The 18,534-nt window shown below is 48.8% G+C and overlaps 2 protein-coding genes across 4 annotated transcripts; one reads left to right on the top strand and one right to left on the bottom strand.

Annotated features, from left to right (window-relative positions):
* Positions 1-6,820: 6,820 nt before the first annotated feature.
* On the top strand, positions 6,821-11,066 carry LOC123427187 (receptor kinase-like protein Xa21). 3 transcript variants are annotated; one of them, XM_045111167.1, is made up of 3 exons: positions 6,821-7,642; positions 7,732-10,451; positions 10,544-11,066. In XM_045111167.1, exons 2-3 carry the CDS (start codon positions 7,790-7,792, stop codon positions 10,903-10,905), a joined length of 3,024 nt encoding a protein of 1,007 aa, XP_044967102.1. In that variant the 5' UTR covers positions 6,821-7,642; positions 7,732-7,789; the 3' UTR covers positions 10,906-11,066. The 3 variants fall into 3 exon arrangements, with proteins under 3 accessions (XP_044967102.1, XP_044967103.1, XP_044967101.1); XM_045111168.1 differs by having other exon boundaries at positions 6,821-7,048; XM_045111166.1 differs by having other exon boundaries at positions 6,821-10,451.
* Positions 11,067-11,892: 826 nt separating this feature from the next.
* LOC123427189 (UPF0481 protein At3g47200-like) lies at positions 11,893-14,020 on the bottom strand. Its single transcript, XM_045111169.1, has one exon. The coding sequence runs from the start codon at positions 13,817-13,819 to the stop codon at positions 12,176-12,178; it is 1,644 nt and encodes a 547-aa protein (XP_044967104.1). The 5' UTR covers positions 13,820-14,020; the 3' UTR covers positions 11,893-12,175.
* Between the last annotated feature and the right edge of the window lie 4,514 nt (positions 14,021-18,534).

Genomic DNA, 18,534 nt, shown 5'->3' on the forward strand with positions numbered 1-18,534 from the left:
TGGAGAAGAACATCTCAGAGATTCTACAAAATCAGAAAAGCCTAGAGCGGATCGTGGAAACAAAATTTCATGACATGGATGTGAAGGTTACGAAATTTAACACTATAGTCAAACAGCTTCAACATGAAGTTGACTCGGTGAAGATTCCATGCTCAGATGATAATGATGATGATGATGAAGAGTCACCTCCTCACACTACCACTCAGTTCAGCACCAAGCCTAGATCAGCTGTTGTACCTGCTCCGGAGACACTACAGACTTCATCAACTCAAGCATCTGCACCTTCAGCTCCAGCCCCAGCCCACTCACCTCCAGTATCCACTCCTCTAGATCGAGGACATTCTATAGAAGACTTCGCAGATGCTCTTCTGTCGACTCCATCAGCTGCCGAGAGAGACAATTAGCTCTATACTTTTGAATTTTTTGGTAACTTGTTGCCAAAGGGGGAGAAATGTATAGATCATAGGGCTTCTAGTGAGAGAGAGAGAGCTTTTGACTTTACTTGCTCTCATTTGGTTTTACAAAACTTTGATCTTTTGGATGAATTTATCCAGTTCCCGTGTGTGATCATACGCTTTATCATGTGTGATGCTACATTATTATCTTTTAGCTATCCATGTGATGATCATTCACTTATCTTGTTGGTGTCATGTGCTTACTATTCATTATTATCTTGTTTGCGCACCACCAAGATGTATGTGACATGGAAGAGTGACCCATGATCCTAATTGATTGTACATTTGCATTCAAACGCAAATTTTAAATAATGCATAAATATAGGGGGAGCTCTTGCTTTTCACATACTTCTTAAAGCGTCGATGCTAATCATTGATTATATCTTTTGTCGAAGCTTTGATCTATATGTTGTCATCAATTACCAAAAAGGGGGAGATTGAAAGCACAATTGCTCCCTAGGGTGGTTTTGATAATTGATCACATCATATGCATCATTGGACTAATGATCTTATCCTAGTATATTTCAGAAAAGTTCAAAAGATGCTTTGGCTAAGGCTTATGTGGAGATGCCCCTTGATGCAAGAAAGGATTAGGATTGGCTCAAGCTTCAAGCTAGAAGACTCTTCATTTTCTATTTTTGAGAAATCACATTTGAGTCCATATGAAAGCCAATACTATTAAAAGGGGTGAGATATTAAAATGAACTAGTTTCTCAAGTGCTCAAAGTTAGCCACCAAAATACTTAGTCGTTTTTCCCACATAACCATTCGATCAAATTCCACATACTCAAATTCGGTGTCACCAACTTTCATATTTCAGACCCACCGAGTTTGACCTCAGACACAAACCCTAGCCACTGCCACCAAATTGGTGCAACCAAAAAGAAAATCGGTGCTACCAAGTTTGGGTGACCAACTTTCGGTTGCCTCGATTCACAAAATCGGAATTTACGAGTTTGAGTATCAGTGTCATCGAGTTTGCTCATCTGACCGTTAGTCACTTTTTCGGTGCCATCAAGTTTCATATATCTGTCTCACCGAGATTCAAAAGTTCACATCTTTAGTGCTTGTCGGTACCACCGAGTTTCCCACTTCGGTCTCACCGAGTTTTCTACTTTGGGTGTAACGGTTGGATTTTGTGTGCTGCCTATTAATACCCCTTCACCCACCTCTCATTCGTGGGAGAAGCACTCAGTACACATACTTCATATCCAGATCCATTTTCTGAGAGAGAATCACCTATTCATGTGTTGAGACCAAGATATTCCACTCCAATCGTTTGAAACTTGATGTATAGCCTCCCCAAACTGCTTTCCACGAAATCAACCTCTCCTATCCATGCCTATTTTGTGAGAGGGTGATTTTGTGTTGAGCAGACTATATTTAGAAGCACAAGAGCAAGGATTTCATAGTTCTACCTCATCTATTACCTTTTGGAGGGTGGTGCCTCCTACCTTGGTTAGGTGTCGCTTGGGAGCCTCCTACTTCTTGTTGTGGAGTTGAACCAAGATGTTTGTAAGGGCAAGGAGATCGCCTACTTCGTGAAGATCTACCGTGAGTAAGGCTAGTCCTCCGTGGACGGAAGCCGTGGTGGAATAGACAAGGTCACTTCTTTGTGGACCCTTCATGGGTGGAGCCCTTTGTGGACTCTCACAGCTGTTACCCTTTTGTGGGTTGAAGTCTCCACTAACATGGACATACGATAGCGCCACCTATCGGAACTATGCCAAAAATCGTCGTTTCAGCCTCATGTGTTTGATTTCCCTACCTCACTTCTTTACTTTACACTTGCATGTTTTACTTTTCACTGCTACACTCTTAGAACTGCATGTGTAGGGTGTACTTGACTTGCCTTAACTGTCAAATCTGCCCCTCATCTAAAATTGGGAAAAGGCAAAAAAATTATCTTATCAAGTAGTCTAATCACCCCCCTCTAGACATACTTTCGATCCTACAGTCTGCAACGGTTTGATGGATGGCCTCCATTCTCTTGGCTGGTTATCATGGCTTCGGTTGTGTCTGGTGTCTTTGTCGAGGTGTTTTCTTTGGAGGTTCCTTTGCGATGTTGTCGTCTTTGTATCGGGGATTTGTAGTTGTAGCGTGTTAGCGGCATTTGCGAGGATGCATCTTTGGTCATGGAGTCTCATCATTTGGGAGTACTCAACGCGTGTTCAAGTTTGTAACGGTTTTCACCTGGTTTTCCGTCAATAAATTTGGCAACTCTCATCTGATTATTCAATTGGTGTGGAAAATAGTTGCCTCATTTCGAAAGAAAAAATGGTTGAGCTTGTCGCATAGTAACCAAGTTTTGCCGCTGACACCGATTAGTTTTGGTGACATTTGTTTCACTTGGGTACTAGGAAAAGCCAAGTTCGAGGGACGGGGGGTCTAGAAGCATCACGTGATTCGAACACGCTCAATCATGTGTGGAAGGAGCTTGACGGGCAAGCTCATTGACATGTTGTCATTGGCTCACCTATGGGTAATGGAGGTCATTGTGTGGTTGCAACTGACTCTTTTGAGGACATAAGTCGTCATCGGTTATGCGGCTATGTCGATGAAACGCAGGGTAGAATATCAAGTCCTCGCTCATGTGAAGGAAGTGGGGGCCTCCCCCCCCCCCCCCCCCACACACACAAACCATGTACCGACCTACCAAACGGCATGACTCTCGCACGATGATGGATTTTCACACTTTGTGCAGGAGGGTGGTAGGCCACAGGTTGCCAGTTATACTAGCGTTACTAGTGGCAACAAGTTGTGAGTATAGAATGGTATATGAAGTACTTCTCTGTTTTTAAAATAAATAATAGTTGAAAGTAAAATTGCAATTAAATGCAAGCTTGAGGGCTTGCTTATGTAGGAAATTGGACCGAGTTTTAGGTTCACTAGTAACGTCTCTTATAAATGTGACGACCTTACATAATAAACATAAACATGTGAAATTGAAGAATCATACAATCACGCCATGCTATTTACGTAAACTGAGATCATACTATATGCTGGTATGCTTGTAAATCCATTAAACAGACAAACACCAACATGTATGGTTAATAATCCACTCAAAGTGATCATAGCCCCCACGTGCATATGAGTTTAGATAACAAAATATAACATTACATAGAGTACATTACATAGAGTACGATGACACATATTATGTTTTATTCCATCTATCTTGGTAGCTCAGATTGATTGTTATCTTTTTTATTTTGTTGAGAAATAAAAAAAAAATACAAAAATGTTTTATTTTTCTTGATCTTTTGCTTTATTTGTTTCTACTAAAATTAAAAAATACCAAAAATGTTCTTATTTTGGTTCTTAATTGTGTGTTATCAACTTAAATTTTCCAAAACTTCTCTTGTTCTTTTTTACCTTTTGTTTTATGTCTTGTAAATTTAGAAAATCACAAAAAAATCTCTTTGGTATGTTTGTTCTCTGTTGCTTTCCTCTGGAAAATCAAAAGCCCCCCAAAAAATGTGCCTTGATATTTTTATGTATATAGTTTTAATTTTTTCAGAAAATATAAAATGATTTTGTTTTGCTTTTATGTTATGCATGGCATTTTCTTGCTGTTTTAAGGATTGGCATTTCCAGGTTTTGTGTCTGATATACAATTGGTGAGTAAGAGAAAAAGTATAATGAGTTGATAGTTGCTGATCTTCTAACCACTTGGCGCGAGAGTTGGTTCCAATATCTAGACATGACGGAGATAATAATAATTCAAGGAGTACATCAAAAAATTGATACACACCAAATTTTAGTCCATGTGAATATTATTCGTGATGAAGAGAGGGGGTGGTGGTTTTTTTTAGATAAGTAGTTAAAGAGTTGAGAAAAAACCCTCGTCTTGACCAGCCCGCTCCCGCGAGCCGGAGGGGGGGGGGCACATGCCGCCGCCTCCAACCCTCCCCCACCGCTACCGGTGTCGTTGGCGGCGGGATCCCCTCCCTTCGTCGCGGTGTGGTGCTAGCGCGGGACAATACCGGCGCGCGGATGCATGCGGCTTTGCAGGGCGGCGTGGCACGACTGCATCCGGGGCGGCCGGCAGGGGCTCTCTAGCGCGGAGGCATGCGTGACTGCACGTATGCCACCATGCGGGGTGTACCCGCGGGGGCGGATGTGGTGAGCCTCTCGATCCAGATCTGGATCGGGGGCTCCTTCGGCCTGCTGCACCAGCGCGGCGAACGCCGAGGCGCCGTTGGTTGGCCGGCACCGATGGTTTCGGCTACTAGAGGCGGTTGGCACGGTGGTGTGCCATTGTGAGGTGGTGCGATGGCGTCTGCGGCTGGAGTTGGCTTGTCTGGGGGCATGGATGGTGCGAATCGACGGGCGGTGGTGCTTGGAGCCGGGTATCGGCCTCGTGCTGGTGGCACTGGGTGGTGGCAGTGGACCTCCTTCCCCTGGATCTAGGGCACAAGCATGGTTGTGAGTTGAGGCTCATGCTCGGGCAGATCTAGAAGGGGCCCGGGGCGAGTTGGAGTTTGCGCTCCGGGTAAGTGCACTTGGGCTCGATCCAGGAGGTGTCCGTGGGCAGTGAGATCCCTATCCTCGCGGGTATGATGGACGTTGGTGGTGGTCGGGGCTTCACAATGCTGTCGGGCAGATCGGGGTCAAGTGCCACAGACATGGCGTCGTGCGAGTGCGCTTGGCAACGGCCGTCGGGAGTCACGGGGTAGTGTTTTCCCCGGTCCGCCGGGACCGGCTCGAGACGTAGGTGTGGATGCCTCCTAGTGTAGAGGCGTCGACCCATACTCCGGGACTGATGTCGGGTTAGGAGTGAAAGAAGATCCCTTTTACTCCTACTACCGAGGCGGATGCATCATGACGTGGACGGTTTGCAGAGCTTTGGACATGGATGTCGGGGTGGCGGCCTCGGATGGCGGTTCGCATGGTTGGCTCTCCGGCGGGTATCATGGCAACGGTGATGGCATCATCTCTCGGTCGTGTGGGCGGCGAGAGGTGGTGCAACGGGTAGCTTGGCCGCGCTCTTTGTCTCTGATGATGGCAGCACCTTGATCCGGATCCGGAGTTCTGGGTTCGTCGTGCTGGCCTGGAGACCTCGTTTGGTGACGCGAGGGAGTTGCCGAGTGAAAGCTCTGTGCTTTGTCGCCGACAACGACGACGCTCGTGAGCGTCGTTATCTTTTTGAAGACGTCATCGTGGTGCTCCTCTCCCTGTCCGGGTTTCGGATGAAAACCTATGTCTGATCGGGGCTCGGCAACTGTGATGCTTAGGGTCGTTCTCCTTCCTAAGAGCATTGTCGTGAAACTTAATTGTTATAGGGCTTATTGTGGTGTTGTTCACAGTTTTTCATGTACTCTATCTTTAATTGCATTGTCACGTGTGTTATATGTGATGAGGTTAGCCTCGGATCGACATTGTTGGAGGGCTATCACGTTCTATTATATTCGACCGTATACTCTGTTTAGTTAATGTTTTATATATGGGGCCTGCTACGAATCAACCGACTGATTTCTCGAAGAAATCAGTCGGGTCCTGGGCCATCAGATCCGGCGCTTGTCGCTCGTTCGATCTGGTCAATGGAATCTCGCGGGTCATCCCTTTCCTCTCATCGCAGCTGCAGCGGGAGCACAAACGAAACGCGTCGCCGTTTGGAGCAACGCCGCCCCGGGTTGCAGCAGGAGACACACCGTCGCCGGCGTGGCCGCACTCCATCGGTGCTCCATCGCAGCAACCGAAGACGCCGACTATGTTTCACTGCAGCACGTAGCCATCGCGACGAGTTCCATTGCAGCAGTCGGAAGACACCGGCGATGTTTCACTGCAGCGCGCAGCCGACGCGGCGAGATCCATCGCAGCAGCCGACGACCGCCGGTGATGCTTCACTGCAGCGTGCAGCTGGCGCGACGGATTCCATCGCGGCACCCCCGACAGCCTCTGATGAAGCTTCACTGCAGCGCCACCGTCGCGCGGCGGTGCTCCATTGCATCGCGACGGGGTGCTGCGACGAAGCACGCGTCGGCGGTGTCGAATTGCTGCGACGCAGCACGACGACGTGGGGGTGCCAGGGGATCTCGGCGTGGTGAAGCACGCGGCGGCGATTCCAGATGTGACCACGCAACACGGCGGCGGCGGCAGATGCGCGACGGCGACAATAGCAGATCTGAGTGTGGTGGCTGCTGCCATGACATGTGGTGCTTGGGGATAAGAGAAAGGAAAACGACGGGAAAGAAATGAGAGCAGAGGAAGAAGATAAGGTTGGAAGGAAAAGCGGTGGATGGACCATGCCACGTGTGACGTGAGGGAGGAGGCTTAGGTGAGTTTAAAATCAACCGGTTGATTCTAATGCTTTTCCTTTATATATATATAAAACGGGGTAAAACAGGGGAAAAAATGAAGAAGGGGTTGCTGTGAGAGAGAACCACCAGCAGCACCCGCGGGCGAGCGCAGCTACCCCGCGCCTGCGGCCTGCCTCAGGCCGTCCAGCCGAACCCTAGCAACACCGACGCCGCTATTGGCCCCAGGCCAGGCGGCACCGCCACTCCCGCGCATCCGTCCCCTATGGCACGTCCTGCTCCGCCTCCGCCTCTCCTCTCCGTCGGCGGTTGGGGCGCCGCGCCCTGAACTCCGAGGTGCGTTTTTTCCTCTTACAAATCTTGTTGAAAAGCCTGGATTTAATATTAGCTGAAACTGAAAGCTTGTTAAATTCGAGGTCAGAGTTGGGGAATTCTGATTCCACCCGCCATGGCTACCACCCATGCGCATTGTACAAAGCTCTGAGGTCAATATTATATGATAACGGACGCTAAAAACATGCTACTTCAGATGCTTAAGAGTGCTGACGCTGCACTTGTATCAACCCTTATTTAGATCTACACGGCTTCGCATCGGGCTGTACTATTGAGAAGCTTGAATAGATCCAAACAAAGTGTAAAAGCGACAAAGGACGGGGATACCCGCTAAGTGTGCATACAAGACTGAATTTGCTAAAAACAAAGTAAGGCCGGCCGGCGATTCAGCACTAGAGCATATTTTCAAAGCAACTAAAGCTATCAAGTGTCAACGTGTGCACGGCAATTAGATATTTCGATGCTGCGTAACGCCAACGCCGTCTCTGTGCTACTTAATCCCTCTCAGAAAGGCAAACTACATCACTCATCTCCACCTAAAACAATAATAGACATGGTCCCGTCTCCTGTGATATGCTATGCTTCTGAAGACTAGAGGTAGGTGCACTGTTTCTTCTATCTATGAGTATTGCGGGCACTTTCATTCATACTTTTCACTTCATTCAGATCTTTTACATGTGAATCAGGCGCACTTAAACTCCGGTTTTGCATCACGAAATAGTGAGCGAGCGGCAAAGCTATGTCATGATGAAACTCTTGGTGCTCATAGTATGGGCACTGTTGCTATTGTCTCATGGATCTGGAAGCCTCATTTGCGCCGTCCTCCATGGGAACGATACGGATATGCTGTCGCTCCTTGATTTCAAGCGCGCAATCTCCGATGATCCGAAAGGGTTCTTGAGCTCATGGAACACCAGTATTCACTTCTGCAACTGGCAGGGTGTGAAGTGCAGCCTCGCAGAGCATGAGCGCGTTGCAGAATTGGACCTGTCGGAGCAGAGTTTTGTCGGGGAAATCTCTCCTTCCCTTGGAAACATGTCATATCTTACTTATCTCAACCTTTCCAGAAGCAAGTTCTCTGGTCAGATACCACATCTTGGCCGGCTGCGAGAGCTGGAGTTTCTTGATCTGAGTTACAACTCGTTACAAGGGATTATTCCAGTGACGCTCACAAACTGCTCCAACTTGAGGGTGTTAGACCTCTCAAGAAACTTATTGACGGGTGAAATTCCCGCAGAAATATCCCTTCTCTCCAATCTGACATGCTTGTGGCTTCCCTATAATGATCTTACCGGGGTCATTCCACCAGGCCTTGGCAATGTCACTTCTCTAGAACATATTATTCTGATGTATAACCGGTTAGAGGGGGGCATTCCGTACGAGTTTGGGAAATTGTCCAAGATGTCAAACTTACTCCTTGGTGAAAACAAGCTATCAGGTAGAGTCCCAGAGGCCATTTTTAATTTATCTCTGCTAAATCAAATGGCGCTGGAGTTGAATATGCTAGTTGGTACTCTACCATCTAACATGGGTGATGCTCTCCCTAACCTCCGACTTCTTACGTTGGGTGGTAACATGCTGGAAGGTCTTATCCCAGACTCATTAGGCAATGCATCTGAGCTACAGCTGATAAACTTAGCATATAATTACGGGTTTAGAGGACGAGTCCCACCTTCTCTTGGTAAACTTCTGAAGCTCAGTAAGCTAGGCCTTGACACAAACAGTCTTGAAGCAAATGACAGTTGGGGCTGGGAATTCTTGGATGCATTGAGCAACTGCACTTCTCTACAGATGCTTTCACTCTATGCAAATCGGCTACAAGGAATCTTGCCAAATTCTGTTGGCAACCTTTCGTCTAATGTTGACAACCTCGTGTTTGGCAGGAACATGCTATATGGATCGGTTCCGTCAAGCATAGGAAATCTCCATAGACTAACTAAGCTTGGACTGGAGGAGAACAATTTGACTGGTCCGATTGATGGATGGGTTGGAAATCTTGTTAATTTACAAGGTTTATATCTTCAACAGAACTATTTCACTGGGCAGCTTCCAACTTCCATTGGCAATAACTCCAAGCTGTCAGAACTGTTTCTGGCAAATAATCAATTCCACGGTCCCATACCATCGAGTTTAGAAAACCTTCAGCAACTCTTGTATTTAGACCTTAGCTATAACAATCTTCAAGAAAATATACCAAAAGAGGTTTTTAGTGTAGCCACAATTGCCCAATGTGCGTTATCCCACAACAGTCTAGAAGGCCAAATTCCTCACATCAGTAATCTTCAACAACTCAACTATCTAGATCTTTCATCCAACAAGCTTACCGGGGAAATTCCACCTACTTTGCGCACATGCCAGCAATTGCAAGCCATCAAAATGGACCAGAACTTTCTCTCAGGAAGCATTCCCATATTTCTAGGCAGTCTTAACAGCTTGATCGAGCTCAACCTTTCACATAACAATCTCTCAGGCCCTATCCCAATTGCTCTAAGCAAACTGCAACTTCTCACCCAGTTGGATCTATCCGACAACCATCTTGAAGGAGAAGTACCAATAGAAGGAATATTCAAAAATACGACAGCCATTTCCCTGAAAGGCAATTGGCGGCTTTGTGGAGGTGTACTGGACCTACATATGCCTTCATGCCCCACTGCTTCTCAGAGAAGATCTAGATGGCAATACTATTTGGTCAGAGTATTGGTGCCCATATTAGGCATTGTGTTACTCATATTAGTAGCCTACTTAACCCTTCTCAGAAAGAGGATGCATTTATCGCTGCCTTCTTCGGATGAGCAATTCCCTAAAGTATCTTATAAGGATCTAGCACAGGCTACTGAGAACTTCACAGAATCTAACTTGATCGGGAGAGGAAGTTGCGGTTCTGTGTACAGAGCAAAGCTAAACCAAAAACAGATGGTTGTAGCAGTGAAAGTTTTTGACCTTGGCATGCAAGGTGCGGATAAAAGTTTCATCTCAGAATGTAAAGCACTGAGAAACATTCGGCACCGGAATCTTCTTCCAATTCTGACTGCATGCTCAACAATTGATAATCGAGGCCGGGATTTTAAAGCTCTTATCTACAAGCTCATGCCCAATGGCAACTTGGACACTTGGCTGCACCCGACAGAAGATGGAAAAGCCCCAAAGCAACTGGACCTTTCTCAAAGAATGAAAATAGCTCTTGATATAGCCGATGCATTGCAATATATACACCATGACTGTGAGAGCCCTATTGTTCACTGTGACTTGAAGCCCAGCAATATCCTTCTAGATTATGATATGACAGCTCGTTTGGGGGACTTTGGCATCGCAAGGTTCTACATCAAATCCAAGTCAGCAGCAGCTGGAGGTTCGAGTTCAATGGGTACAGTAACTCTCAAGGGCACGATTGGGTATATTGCTCCAGGTAACAGCATGTTCCTTGCTATAAATTTTCCTGCATGCAACGAAGCGGTTGTTTACATGAACTTATGTCACACGTTTTTACTTGGTATTCAGAGTATGCAGGAGGCAGCTACCTATCCACCTCCGGAGACGTGTACAGTTTCGGGATAGTACTGCTGGAGATGCTGACAGGAAGAAGGCCGACTGACCCTATGTTCTGTGAGGGGCTTGGCATCGTGAACTTTGTAAGGAGGAACTTTCCAGATCAGATACTTCCCATCCTTGACGCTTCTCTCCGAGAAGAATGCCAAGACTGCTCTCGGGATAATCAGGAAGAAGAAAACGAAGTCCACCGGGGCTTGCTGTCCTTGCTGAAAGTGGCACTTTCTTGTGCGAGCCAGGATCCTAATGAGCGAATGAACATGAGAGAAGTAGCTACTGAATTGCATGCTATCGACACGTTGTATGCGTCTTGAAGGGGATGCCATGTACTAGAGCTGTATCATACATATATACCAGCTGATAAGAAGCGTGTAACTAGAGCTGTATCATACATTCATACTAAAGTGGCCGTGTAGAGCTTTTATACTCTAGAAAATTATCTTTTGGGCTGTGACTTTGTTCCTAGCCTTTGAAATGCTCTATCTTTTTTGCAAAGCACGAATCAGCCTTTGTTTTTTAACTGTAAAGATGGTATGCATGTTCCTTCAAGATTTCCCTGACATCATCTTAAAAAAAAATTGCCCTGACATTTGGCTTTTTGCCTGATAAGGTGACTGACTGCAGAAAACAGTATATTGTTGTCAGGCTACTCCAGGACTGCCTGGAGTGCACAACATTTGCACATGTTGGGTCCATTATCAAGTAGATAGTAGTATGATGCCTTTATGCTCTGAGTTAGTCATGGTACTAGACTAGAGCATAAACATCGATGGTGCTTTAAAAAAAACTGTTGTGTTTTTTTAGGGGAGAGCATTGGTGCTGCTCACTGGAAGAATTGAATTGGTATCAAAAGGAAAAAAAAAATCCGTCCGGGTGCGTCCATGGCGGTGAGAAAGAAAGCCTTCTGGCTCCAATGCTGCATGGTAGGGGCCGAGGATGGATCCTGGTGACTAGAGTAGAAGCACCATACGGATCACAGTGTCGTTATCTTCTGTTCAAAAGAAAATGCGGAGATTGGCGCATCCGCGCATGTTGCTCATCTACTACTACATCCAGATAAGAAAAGAGTTATGTATGGCCACATGTAACTGAGACGTGGAAAGACAGAAAACTTGGGGTCTTCTTTCCACGTGTGGAAAACCTTAGAATCAGCCTAAAACAAGACTGACATTTTGACCTCGCAAATGCTCAATGGGATAATCCTCCGTAGTCGCTAAAATTAGAATGTGCACGCGTCGTGTAGCACCCGGATTGTCAACGGCACAAGCACAGAAAATGTGCAGATGCAGAAAATTTCAGTGTTCCAAATGGAGTCTCGTCTCCACAATCATGCATGAGGGCGTCCAAACCCCTGAAGATGTCCCAAGAACAGACACTTAACACAATGAATTTGCTTATTAGTCACAAAAACCTTCTCCCACCAGAACCGAGTATATTCACAGGATGCAACTCAAAGGGGGAGAGAAGAGTTCTTCCTTCACAAGAGAACCAACCAATCAATCAATCAAAACTGTAACGCAAGCAACAAAGAAAGAAAAAATGTCGACCTGTAGTCCAATCCACCTGCTGGAGCTGGAGCAAATGCTAGGCCGGCGGCCGATAGTAGCTGTAGGCGCTGTAGAAGGTCTGCATCATGGTGAGCAGCAGCAGGAAGACGCCGGCGACGACGGAGACGATCGCCCATGGGTTGGTGAAGTAGTTGTGCTGCAGGCTGGCCACCCACGTGCTCCACTTGTGGTCGTAGTACCTGTTCACCTGGTCCGACAGCCCGGAGAGGTAGCTGTCGTTGATGTCGAACACCACCTCCAGGCAGAGCCGGTTGAACAGCTCCGCCACCTCGCCGTCGCTGCCCAGCCAGTGCTCGATGATGCCCCGGTCGTGCAGGTACTTGACGTCCTCCGCCGAGTTGATGAGGTTGTCCATGAAGATGGCGTAGGAGGTGATGTTGTTGCCGCCCGGCGTGGCGATGTCCATGTGGCACTGCTCGAACGCGATCAGGTTCAGGAACAGCGCCTTGGTGCCGTCGTGGATGAGGATGCGCGGGATGTGGAGCACCCCCTTGTCGAACCTGATGTCCCAGAACCGGTCCGTGTTGCGCCGCCGGCACCGGATGCCCGCCTCCCGGAGCTCCGACACGCAGTGCACGAACTGCTGCCGCCGCTTGTCGGCCACGCGCCGCAGCCCGGACCACTTCTTCAGCCACAGCCGCGCCGCCGGCGGCGGTGTGGGCTGCATCCCGGCGCGGAGGAGGCTGCGCCGGAACACGTCCAGGCAGTGCAGCATCGGGTCCGACAGCGGGTCGAACGCCGCGTCGGCGTCCACGGACGACTCCAGCTTGAACCGGTCCTTCCGGTGCAGCGGCGTGTCGGTCGGCATCAGCGGGTCGAAGAACCGCACGGCGAGGCTGGCCACGGCCCCCGTCTGCTCCGGGTGGCCGAGCTGGATCCCGAGCAGGAGGTCCAGCACGAACAGCGGTATCTGGTTCTCGAGCAGGATCATGTCGTTGCGGATGGCGTGCATGGCGCCGCGCATCGCGAAGACTGGGTCGTGCCGCGAGTAGCCCAGGTCGTCCACGAACCCCTTGGCGTCGTCCAGCGCGCCGCGGAACAGCTCCAGCACGAAGGTCCCGTCCAGCACCAGGCACTGGGCGAACTCGTTGCCCGGCATCCAGGCGACGCGGCCGTCGTAGCACGACCTCACACGCTCCTCCATGGGCCGCAGGGCGTCGAGGTAGGCGGTGACGTCGTGGCCCGTGCGCTTCAGCACGTGGTGCAGCGCGCGCCACTTGTGCCGCTCCATCTCACGCAGCCGCCGCTTGCCGGCGTGGAGCGGGCCGATGGACACCACCTGCGGCATGTAGGCGCGCTCGTCGCCCTCGCGGAGGGACTTGGGCACGCGGTACACGGACAGCCGCGCCCAAGGGCACGCCGCCTCCTCCGCGCGCGCCTGCGCCAGCTTCCCGCGGATGGTCACCACCCATTCCGGGTCCTGCGGCTTGGGGCTGTACGCCGGTGACTGCGCCGGGATCGCGGCCTGCTGCTGCTCCCGGTCTTGGCGCGTCAACGTCTCTGCTGCTGCCCCCGGCGTGGCGTTGGTGACGAGCAGGCTGCGGGGAAGCGCCTGCCAGTGCGGCGACGGGGACTTCTTGATGTTGGCGTCGACGGTCTCCTTGAGCTTGAGCGTGATGAGGTACCAGCTCAGGACGTCCTTGTTGAAGACGGCAACCATTGGCGAAAGCTTGGCTTGGCTGGCCGGCCTGCTGGGTGCAGCGTCTCCTCTCGTGGTTACCAGGTCTCACTGGGCCCGTTATAGACAGATCAAGGATGGCAAGCAACGTGCAGGATGATGATCTTTTTGGCTCGAAAATTTAATGGCAGATAATGATTGATGATGGAGTTATCAATGTGTTGCTTATTCGTGCTGTACTGAAATATTGGAATTTCCTTAAAAAAAAGATCATTTTTAGAAAAGAAGGTTGAGCCCTGGCCTCTGCATCGAATGATGCATGCAGCCATCTTTATTACTTATTCAACAAAAAGAAAGGATCATGGTTGTTGTGGCACTGACAGCGTAGCGTATGCCTCAACTGGCCTGTATGAATTAATCGGCAACGAAGAAAAATCATAGGTCACGTCAGAGGAATTTGCTTACTTCAAGGCATCCAAACATCGCTTTTGCTGTAAGATTCAACCAATCACGTCATCCTAATCATGCTCCAAGCCCTTGATGCTCCGACGTTTTCATCCAAATAACGGATATGTTTAACTAATACTCAATGTCATGTTTGACAAGCTCTTGACAGTGAGCCTACTGCCTACCGATGATCATTTGTTATGTGTTATTGTTGCACGTCAACGGTGCACCAATGAAATGGTCGGCGTGATGGGCCCTTCGCTAGTGGCCGAGGCTAGTGCGCGACATAGAGCTCAGGTGAACAGATGCTTTGTTGAGGACCAAAAAAGTTGGCTAGCCACCCGGCGCAAAACGGGCATCAGCTCCAGCCACCTCACGCCGTGAAAAGTAAGGGGGAGCAGAAAGTCGACGGCGATGAGGAGTGTGGAACTGTGGATGTAAACGGCGGATTTGCGATTTCTAGCCGTTGGGTGTCGTTCGGAAGTGGGGAGTGACGGGGTAGTGGGACGCACGCATGAACTGCATGCATCAAAGCAGCAGAAACTGCGGCCCACTGACTGACCACTCCGTGCCCATTACCGACGAGGCAAGGCCTACAGTATGTGGAGAGTCACTGCAAGGACGTTGATCAGGATGGTCATGGATTGTGGTGGCCGGAGCCTACGGCATTAACTTGGCACGATTACTACCAGCATGGGTCTCTCTCCAAGTCAGTGTCCGTGGCAGGCAATGATCGGCCGCCATTACAACGATTCAAATCGTCCGTCCCTCCGTTCGGATCTGTATGGATCGGCATGAACAAAAGTTGATGCCCAACGCGTTGATCCAAACATAAACCGCGTCCTTTTCGCGTCCATGCGGATTCATTTTCGGTTTAAAATTGCGTCAGCGCGGACGTTACGTGCGCTTTCTCATGTCCGCGTCCGTTTACACGTGGCGCTCGGCCAAAGCCGGCGTCATTTTTATTAATAACGACCGTCCATCACGGGTCCACGTGTTAGTGACCCATAGGCGTCCTTTTTTAATTCGAGCGTGCAGGGGATGAGGGTCTGTAACACCCATAGATTTTTAATTTAGAATTTTGAAGTGTGATATTGGAAAAAAAATACCTCTTTTTAAATCTTTTAGGAAACTTGATTCTTGAGAAAACTTTTTATAAGATTTCTTGAGATGACTTTTGGTTTGACAAAACTTTCTATCCGGTTTTTTGTTGTGGGATTTTTAGTTTTAGTTTCTAAGAAACCACAAATTTGGTTTATGCTTGAATCTCCTCTCTAAAATTCTCACTCATTTCTTCTCTCTCCTAATTTTAAAGTTTTCACCCCAATGACCCTCCTCTCTCCCGAGGACATCATCTAAAACAATTTCACAAAGTTTTGGATTTGTTTCTTATTTTTACCTATTTTAATTATAACTCAAAGCATTATCTGTAATCATTTTTGAACCTCGAATATTTGCAAAGGAGCTCATAGTTCCCTTTAGTTTCTAACCCCAAATAAGCTATTCATAATAGCCCTAGGTACCCTCAGCCTATTTCTCCAAAAATATTTTGTTTTGCAGTTCAAATAATTCAAAATTTGTTTGACTGAAATTTAGACCAGAATTGATCTTTTTGATGAAAACCCATCTTTTTCGGCCCTAAAAATTCTGAATAAATTTAGGCGGCCCCTAGAAGCATTGAGAAGCCTCTCCACCAAGTTTCAGCTCAAACCTCATTTTTCTCATGCCATTTTCATTATGTCGAACATCTGGCATGCACTGATTCGGTGAGTGATCAAATCTGAAGACAATCTCGCGAGTGACGATCTTTGGTGTTTGCTCCTTGTTCCCCGAGCCTATCCTAAGCGCCACACAGTTGATTGGCCGTACCAGAGTGTCGATGGTGAGCTGGCTCGTCGACGCCAACCTCTCTAGCGGCACTCTTGTGTTCTCTACCGCTGCGAGAGAGCAAGACCAGCTGGTCGGCGTCGTCCAACGCCTCTGCAAGCTCCAAATGGCCCCTTTGCACCCTGCAGCCCGATGCCATGCCCTGACCAACCGTCGCCGTGACCTGGACGCCTTAGAGCGCGTCGACTGCAGCCATGGTGCCCGTGAGGCCGTTCTGCAGAACGGAGTCCCAATCGATATCGTCGGTCAATTAGTGAGGGAATGGATCCCCCACACCCTATCAAAGCTCGCTCCATCCCCGTAATGGCATGCTAACCCCTGTCCCTCGCCGTGAGCCACGCCGGAGCTACCCCGTTGTGACTGTTGGAAATATGCCCTAAAGGCAATAATAAAATGGTTATTATCATATTTCCTTGTTCATGATAATCGTCTATTGTTCATGCTATAATTGTATTAACAGAAAACAGTAATACATATGTGAATAAATAGATCACATGTGTCCCTAGCAAGCCTCTAGTTGGCTAGCTCGTTGATCAATAGATGATCATGGTTTCCTAATCATGGACATTAGATGTCATTGATAACGGGATCACATCATTGGGAGAATGATGTGATGGGCAAGACCCAATCCTAAGCATAGCACTAGATCGTATTGTTCGTATGCTAAATCTTTTCTAATGTCAAGTGTCTTTTCCTTAGACCGTGAGATTGTGCAACTCCCGGATACCGTAGGAGTGCTTTGGGTGTATCAAACGTCACAACGTAACTGGGTGACTATAAAGGTGCACTACGGGTACCTCTGAAAGTGTGTGTTGGGTTGGTACGAATCAAGATCGGGATGTCACTCCGTGTGACGGAAAGGTATCTCTGGGCCCACTCGGTGGAACATCATCATGAGCTCAATGTGACTAAGGAGTTGGTCACACGATGACGTGCTATGGAACGAGTAAAGAGACTTGCCGATAACGAGATTGAACAAGGTATAGGTATACCGACGATCGAATCTCGAGCAAGTTCTATACCGACAGACAAAGGGAATTGTATACGGGATTGATTGAATCCTTGACATCGTGGTTCATCCGATGAGGTCTTCGTGGAACATGTGGGAGCCACCATGGGTATCTAGATCCCGCTGATGGTTATTGGTCGGACAACATCTCGGTCATGTCTGCATGCTTCCGGAACCCGTAGGGTCTACACACTTAAGGTTCTAGGGAAATGTTATACGAGGTTACCGAAAGTTGTTCGGAGTCCCGGATGAGATCCCGGACGTCACGAGGAGCTTCGGAATGGTCCGGAGGTAATGATTGATATATAGGATGGATGGTTTTGGACACCGGAAATGTTTCAGGCGTCACTGGTAGCGTACCGGGACCACCGGAAATGGTCCCGGGGGTCCACCGGGAGGGGCCACCAGGCCAAAGAGGTAGCATGGACCAAAAGGGGGAGGGCAACCAGCCCAAACTGGGCTGGTGCGCCTCCCACAAGAGGCCCAAGGCGCAGGAGGGAGAGAAGGGGGGGGAACCCTCGCGCTGGTGGGCCTAAGGCCCACCTAAGGGGTGCGCCACCCCTCCCCTTGCCCTAGCCGCCACACCTCCCATCTGGAGGGGCTGCCGCACCACCTAGGGGGGAAATCCTAGGGGTGGCACCCCCTCCCCCCTCCTATAAATACCTAGGGGTTTGGGGCTGTTTTTCACACATTTTCTTGTCCTCTCGGCGCAGCCCTGCTCCCCTCCTTCCTCCTCCTCCCACGGTGCTTGGCGAAGCCCTGCCGGGAGACCTCGTCTCTCCATCGACACCACGCCGTCGTGTTGCCGGATATCTTCCCCAACCTCTCCCTCCTCCTTGCTGGATCAAGGTGCGGGAGACGTCACCGGGCTGCACGTGTGTTGAACGTGGAGGCGCCGTGGTTCGGCACTAGATCGGAATCTCACCGCGATCTGAATCACCACGAGTACGACTCCATCAACCGCGTTCTAGCTACGCTTCTGCTTAGCGATCTTCAAAGGTATGAAGATGCACTCACCCCTCTCTCGTTGCTGGTCTCTCCATAGGAAGATCTGAATATGGCGTAGGAAAATTTTGAATTTATGCTATGTTACCCAACAGTGGCATCCGAGCCAGGTTTTCTATGCGTAGATTCTATGCACGAGTAAAACAGAAAAGGTTGTGGGCGATGATTTGTCAATTGCTTGCCGCTACTAGTCTTATTCTTTTCCGGCGGTATTGTGGAATGAAGCGGCCCAGACCGACCTTACACGTACGCTTACGTGAGACTGGTTCCACCGACACACATGCACACCGTGCATAAAGGTGGCTAGCGGGTGTTTGTCTCTCCTACTCTAGTCGGATTGGATTTGATGAAAAGGGTCCTTATGAAGGGTAAATAGCTTTGGCATATCATCGTTATGGCTATCACGTAG

This window comes from Hordeum vulgare, chromosome 2H (assembly GCF_904849725.1).
Source record: "Hordeum vulgare subsp. vulgare chromosome 2H, MorexV3_pseudomolecules_assembly, whole genome shotgun sequence".
NCBI lineage: Eukaryota > Viridiplantae > Streptophyta > Magnoliopsida > Poales > Poaceae > Hordeum > Hordeum vulgare.

Coding starts and splice junctions, on each gene's coding strand:
- LOC123427187 (XM_045111166.1), top strand. CDS start 7,790: ATGATGAAACTCTTGGTGCTCATAGTATGGGCACTGTTGCTATTGTCT. Junction 10,452..10,543: donor GATTGGGTATATTGCTCCAG/GTAACAGCATGT, acceptor CTTGGTATTCAG/AGTATGCAGGAGGCAGCTAC.
- LOC123427189 (XM_045111169.1), bottom strand. CDS start 13,819: ATGGTTGCCGTCTTCAACAAGGACGTCCTGAGCTGGTACCTCATCACG.